The following is a 7,021-nucleotide window of genomic DNA, read 5'->3' as shown; positions in this document are numbered from 1 at the left end:
GGTCCCCCCCATGGGTCCCTCTGAGCCCAATATGGACCCTGTACCTCTTTCACTTTTTGACTTATTGAGAGTGTACCATCGACTTTTCTGGTTTTCATCCCTTATCCTAGTCTGAAACGTCAAAATGACCCAAAATTGTGTCACCCAGGAACACTTTCTACTGACTCAGGACACTCTGAAACGCACTCTGGTAAGGTTCCCACAAGCACCTCAAACCAAAACACTTAGTGCAAATTTTCAATCTGGCCTGGTTGAGACCATGACACAGATTGACACATGTGCATCGACTGGACACATTCTCACTTACAGACTCACCCAGACCCTATCCAGACCTTAACCACTCCCACCTGTGACGTCACTCGGGACCCCTTGCAGACCACTCGGGACACTCCAAAACACACCCTGGTCAAGTTCCCCTAGAGACCGCCCACCACAACACTTGGAGCAATTTTTGGTGTTTTGGTCAACTCAATGGACCATGGCAAATGAGGTGTCTGCGGACTCAGGGGGACGCACTGAGCACGGGGAAACAACTCCCAGCTCGATCCGACCATCCTAGCCAAACTTCAAAAATGAATGGGAGTCTATGGCAGCTATAGGAAGGGGAGGGGCCAGGACCACCAAACTTGACGGGAAGGTGGGGGGCCCCGGGGGGAGTGTACACACCAAGTTTGGTGAGATTGGCACTTATACTTTTTGACTTATTGAGAGTGCCCGATATTGTCCAATGAATGGGCGTCAATGGCAGCTATGTCAAGGAAAGGGGCCACACCCACCAAACTTTAATAGAATGTGGGTCTCCCCCATGGGTCCCTCTGAGCCCAATATGGGCCCCATACCTCTTTTACTTTTTGACTTATTGAGAGTGCCCGATCGACTTTTCTGGTTTTCATCCCTTATCCCTGACCCTGACCCTGACCCAGACCCTATCCAGACCTTAACCACTCCCACCTGTGACGTCATCCAGGACCTATTCCAAACGACTCAGGACACTCCAAAACGCACTCTAGTAAAGTTCCTCAAACCACCTCCAACCACCCACACTTTGTCAAAAAAATGACCCAAGTCTCACCAGGTTAAATTCTTTTTGTCATGAAAGTGGGGCATGTTGGGTATCTGGGAATCCGGCTTGAGGAGAGGATCACAAAGAACCAAGTTTGAGCTGGCTGCCACCTTCCTACGAGGACTTATGACCGTTTTTTATGGTCAAATTTTGACAATTTTTGCATATCTCCAGAACCGTAAGTCGTAGAGACATGGGGACACTTCCAGCGTGTCCGGAGACCCCAAAAATGGGGAGGCGGAGCTTACTTCCATCCCTCTATCTGCTTTCATTTTTTGTCAAAATTCATTTTTTATGGTCAAGACGTGGTTTTTATCCTATAACCCTAACCCTAACCCTAACCCTAACCTAACCTAACCCTAACCCTAACCCTAACGGAGGGACAGCACCCCCTCCTCTTCCTCAGCGCCAGCAGCGATCCTGCAGCTCATGCAGGAGGGCCTGCCCTGCTCCGGGGACGCCGCAGACGGCTCCTCCTCTTCCTCCTCTTCCTCTTGGGACGACAGCGTCCCCCACAGCTGACGGGGACCTCTGCAGCACCTCTGATGTCCGCCAGGGGGAGTTGAGCAGCCGGGGGGCTACAGAGGCAGCCACAGCCTCCCCTGCACAATCGCAGGCCTCCAGCTCTGCAGAGTTTAAGAGGGGGTCTTTATTGGGACCCAGGTCGACTGCCCTGCACCGGAGGCTGCAGATCAGCACCCAGCGGAGACTCACCTTTGGCTCCAGGATGCGGATCCCGGTCCCAGCTGCGTGTTCCTCCAACGGTGAGACCTCTGCTCCATCGGATGCCCAGGTAATGGCTGCAGCCAAACATATTGTGACCCTGAATAAAACCCGGGACTGGTCTCTTAACCTGCACAAGAAATATGTTGTGGTTGGGGATTCTAATGTGGGCAGGCTGCCCGCCATGAATAACCCTGATGTGCAGGTGGACAGTTTTCCGGGTGCTAGGTGGAAGCACCTGACCCACCTGCTGCAGAGGACACCGGTGGCTGAGCACGTTGAACGACTCATCCTGTCCCTGGGCATCAACCACAGGGCCCAGCGGGACAAAAAGGCGGCTGTGAAGGAGATGAGAGCCGCACTTAGAGCAGCCAGGATCACCTGTCCCAACGCGGAAATCTTTGTGCCGGTTATTAACTTCTCCCCGCAGCTGCCGCTCCAAGAACAGGTAACCCTCACTTACCTGAACAGCCGCATTTCACAGCGCAGCCACCACATCCCTGCGCTGGAGAAGAGGGCCTTCACAGTGACGGGTGACAACGTCCACTGGTCCAAGGCCACGGCGTCTCGTATCAAGAAGCACTGGAGTGAGTGGTTAAATTAGATGGCCCCAAGAGCCTGCAAAGGCAGGAGGGGCACTCTAATATTGTAAATAAGAATGTGTGTAACCTCTCTAAAACCTTTGCTTTGAGTGATGCACAGTGTTCCCTCTTAAACAGGGGTTTAACCTTTATTCCCACCCAGGCGAACAATAACAGGGATAAAATCAAAACGTTGATGAGGTATGACCTGCAAAAATACCACAGAAGGGTTAAATTGGCCATCTACTATAAGGATGATATTGATAAGAATAAAAATGAACACTTACCTTTTATGCCGGAGTCAGACTGGTCTCCTCCAATGGGCTCTCTCCCCCCTGAGGTGGAGAAATTGATTTCCCAGGACCTAAAATATTTGGACAAAAAATTCAAATTTATTAAACCCATACCTAACCTAAATATAGAAGAAACAGAAGCTCTCAAAGAACTTATGAATAATAATAACATTGTCATTAAACCTGCTGATAAAGGCAGCGCCATTGTTATTATGGACAGAGAGCAATATCTATGGGAGGGATACAAACAGCTATATAATGAAACATATTATAAGAAATTAGACACCCCTATTTATATAGATACACCCCCACTAATTAATAAAATCCTGGAGGCCCTGCACAAAAAGAAATTCATTAATGCAAAGCAGAAATCTTACCTGCGTGGCTCCTCTGAACCCAGGGCAAGGAGGTTCTATCTGCTCCCTAAGATCCATAAGGAACCTGAAAAGTGGAGCAAACCATTTCAGATTCCGCCTGGGAGGCCGATAGTCTCAGACTGCGATAGCGAATCATATCGAACGGCAGAATTCATTGATCATTATTTGTACCCTCTCTCAATTCGGCACCAAAGTTACATCAAGGACACTTATGATTTTGTGGAAAAAATCAAATCAATCTCTTTACCTCAGGACTCTATTCTATTTACCATTGACATTGACAGTTTGTACACAAATATTGATATAGATGAAGGAATTGGCTGCATTAAAAACATATTTTTGAAATATCCCAATTCGAGGAGGCCAGACAGAGAACTCATTCAATTGTTAGAGATTAATTTAAAAAGAAATGACTTTATATTCGATGGCCAATTTTTCCTCCAAATCAAGGGTACTGCCATGGGCAAAAAGTTTGCACCGGCCTATGCAAACATCTTCATGGCCGAGTGGGAGGCCGGGGCCCTGGAGTCTTGCAGGAAGGCCCCCCTGCATTACTACAGGTACCTGGATGACATCTGGGGGGTCTGGACCCATTCGGAAGCAGAATTTCAAGAATTCCTCCAGCACCTAAACACTTACAATCCATCCATCAAGGTTAAGTCCACCACCAGCGTTAAAGCGGTTGATTTCCTGGACACCACCACCTACAAAGGAGAACAATTTGATACAACACATAAATTAGATTTAAAGGTTTTCTTTAAACCCACAGACACACATGCTCTTTTATTCAAAACCAGTTACCATCCAAAACACACATATGCGGGCCTTATTAAATCCCAGCTCCTCCGATTTCACAGAATTTGCACACAAAAATCAGACTTTGAGGAGGCAGCTGGGACGCTCTTTTCAGCGCTTTATAAGAGAGGATATTCCAGATCCTTCCTGAGAGCATGCAGGAAGAACTTCCTAGACTCCAGACCCCCCGATTCATCACCGATGATCCCCCTGATCACTCAATTCTCCTCTTCAGCAGGACGCTTTGTTCATGGTGTCAAACAGAATTTCACCAAATTCCAATCTGACACATCCTTGCTACCAAACCACAGGATAATTGCGGCCTACAAAAGAAATAAAAACCTGAGGGATTTCCTCGTCCGTGCTGAGGTAAGGCCTCTAAAGACACCAAAGGCCAGAGGTCAGGGTGGATTCTTCAAACAGCTGCACTGGGTTAGGAACAGATTTAACAACACAATTTTCAAATCAGACCGATCAGGACACCCTAAATCAAAAAATTGTGTTTATTTGATAACATGCCAAATCTGTAAGATCCAGTATGTGGGTGAAACGGGAAACAGCCTCTTGACCCGTTTTACTCAGCATAGGTATAACATTCAAAAACAAAAAAACACACAGCGTCCCCTAGTGCAGCATTTCATAGACCACGGCTGGGATGCACTCTCAGCACTTGTACTGGAGTGTAACCCAGCCTGGTCTGCAGCCCAGAGGAGAAGGGCTGAAAGGATTTGGATCCACAGGTTGGACACGCTCCTCCCAAGAGGTCTGAACGAGAGGTAGGCTCCACGGGAGATGCTCCTGACAGGACGTGCCCGTGCATTGGGGGGAGGGAGGGGTCGAGGGGGAGGGGGGAAGAGGGTTTGGGCCCTCTGACCTCTGACCTCTGACCCTAACCCAAAACCCCAACCCCAACCCGAATCCTAACCAGAAAAAACACCGGGGAATTTCGTTCATTAAAACCCAGACAGAGGGCCCTATATTCGGATACAAACGTTAAAAATCCCCCTTCTGCGTCTCTGGATCCATAAACACTTAGAAATATTTTTTAAAAGCTCGCACAGACTTCCAGAAAAAACACCGGGGAATTTCGTTCATTAAAACCCAGACAGAGGGCCCTATATTCGGATACAAACGTTAAAAATCCCCCTTCTGCGTCTCTGGATCCATAAACACTTAGAAATATTTTTTAAAAGCTCGCACAGACTTCCAGAAAAAACACCGGGGAATTTCGTTCATTAAAACCCAGACAGAGGGCCCTATATTCGGATACAAACGTTAAAAATCCCCCTTCTGCGTCTCTGGATCCATAAACACTTAGAAATATTTTTTAAAAGCTCGCACAGACTTCCAGAAGGACAGGGGGGAGATCCCGCTGCTGTAGCCCCGACCCGAGGCACTGTCCTCGGATTACTCTCTGACAGCGCCCCCTTGTGTGCGCCTGGTTCTCAACACTTAGAATTTTTATTTATTTTTTTTATAAATACAGCAATCAGTGACATTACTTACAGATGCTTGGTGGGAATTTGGGGTACGCTTTCGCCAAACAGAGGGTGCTCCGGCTTTCCCCCTTTGACTTAGGTCTGTTGATGTGCTGCTGTTCTTCATCAGGAGAGAAAGATTCACTCCTCACCAGAGCATCAACGTCCGCACTTGGAACCGGGGCTGTGGATGCCTTTTGGCGGTCCTGTTAAATAAAGGTTTAGTGCTAAGTTTTCTGGTTCTGCCGGTACAACCAGGCCTAAGCTATGGAGCTATCCTGCCCAGCACATGTGCTCTGATCCTGGGTAAAGGTCATCCGCATCTACCCGCTGGTTCTGCCGGTACAACCAGGCCTAAGCTATGGAGCTATCCTGCCCAGCACATGTGCTCTGATCCTGGGTAAAGGTCATCCGCATCTACCCGCTGGTTCTGCCGGTACAACCAGGCCTAAGCTATGGAGCTATCCTGCCCAGCACATGTGCTCTGGTCCTGGGTAAAGGTGCTGCTAGGTAATAAACATTTTACATACCTCTTCCAGTCGTTTGATTGTTTTTTTTGCCCTTTCAGCCCATCTGTGCTGGTACAGCAATTTCTTTCTTAGTTGCCCCAAGTCGGATATAAGCTGCAGGTTCTTTGCCTCAAGCTGTTTGCACGAGATGCAGGATGAAGGCGATGGTTCGTCATCAAGGGGTTCTGATGTTGGATGATACCGATTTGCTTCCTCTCTTGCTATTGGGTCCATGTGTAAACGTGAGACCATCGGAGGGCTCGGGTTTGTGGCGCTCAAAGCTCGCAGCATGTGCACCGTTACCTGGTACTTCAAATCGGTTATCACCTGGGCTTTCCTCTCCCCCTCCATCTCCGGGTGAGCTTGAGCAATATGCCTGTCCAGCCTGGTGCTAGCATAACTGCAGGCAACCACTGGACCGGGCCTTTTTCTAATATCGATCTACTACTGTACTTGATCAATATTTTTTGCTCTTCTGAATTTTTTATTCCATGACTATTTCTTAGGTGCTTGCCTATATAGGTAAATTCAGAACGGCAGAGTGGGCAGCAAACATTCTGCTTTGGGGGCGCCATGTTGATATGTGAATCTGAAAAATAAGATATGATAACATGAGCTTTAGTAATATCTCAAAGCCAGGAAAAGAGCCCCCTTTCCGTGCGTGAAGCATAGGAGCTTCACACTCAAAGTTAACTTGATTAAAAACAAAAACTTACTGTGTAAATGAGTGAACGGTGGAGGGTAAAGTAGCCAGCTCTGCTCCTCGGTCAGTCGTTGATTAACATGTAAATTACGTACAGCTGCGTTCTGCTTAAGTAATCAAGAGTGCAGCAAGTGGCTGCAGGTGTACAAAATAAAGCATCCGGAGAACCAGGGGAGACACTGAGCAGCCTGGCCAACCTCACACCCAGCAAGGAGCTCTCAACATCAGCCCTGGACCTCCTCACACCCACCATGGAGGTCTCCGCATCAGCCTCTACACCCACCCGTGCTACCAACAATCAGGCCCGGGTACCAGCACACACCCATGGACCCTGGAGCGCCAACCTCCATAACCTTCACCTCCACCCTAATCCTACCCCAACTGTCAAAATCCGCTCTCCCTGATATTTTGGTGCAATGCTTGACTTGATTTAACATATGATATTTGGGTAACAGGGTTAAAATCCACTAACCCTAACCCTAGCGGCCAATTCAAACTA

At 48.1% G+C, this 7,021-nt stretch overlaps 1 protein-coding gene across 6 annotated transcripts; it reads right to left on the bottom strand.

Moving 5' to 3' along the window:
* Positions 1–1,442: 1,442 nt before the first annotated feature.
* Positions 1,443–4,468, bottom strand: LOC118562596. Of its 6 annotated transcripts, XM_036135042.1 has the most exons (8): positions 3,677–4,468; positions 3,038–3,101; positions 2,655–2,731; positions 2,456–2,575; positions 2,250–2,368; positions 2,034–2,124; positions 1,778–1,916; positions 1,443–1,689 (listed from the first exon to the last, which is right to left on the bottom strand). In XM_036135042.1, exons 5-8 carry the CDS (start codon positions 2,282–2,284, stop codon positions 1,466–1,468), a joined length of 489 nt encoding a protein of 162 aa, XP_035990935.1. In that variant the 5' UTR covers positions 2,285–2,368; positions 2,456–2,575; positions 2,655–2,731; positions 3,038–3,101; positions 3,677–4,468; the 3' UTR covers positions 1,443–1,465. The 6 variants fall into 6 exon arrangements, with proteins under 6 accessions (XP_035990935.1, XP_035990932.1, XP_035990933.1 ...); XM_036135039.1 differs by having other exon boundaries at positions 2,467–2,731; XM_036135040.1 differs by having other exon boundaries at positions 1,778–1,863; positions 2,467–2,731.
* Positions 4,469–7,021: the final 2,553 nt, after the last annotated feature.

The sequence above is a fragment of the Fundulus heteroclitus genome, unplaced genomic scaffold, assembly GCF_011125445.2.
Source record: "Fundulus heteroclitus isolate FHET01 unplaced genomic scaffold, MU-UCD_Fhet_4.1 scaffold_982, whole genome shotgun sequence".
Lineage (NCBI taxonomy): Eukaryota > Metazoa > Chordata > Actinopteri > Cyprinodontiformes > Fundulidae > Fundulus > Fundulus heteroclitus.
This window is presented reverse-complemented; position numbering and strand designations above follow the sequence as displayed.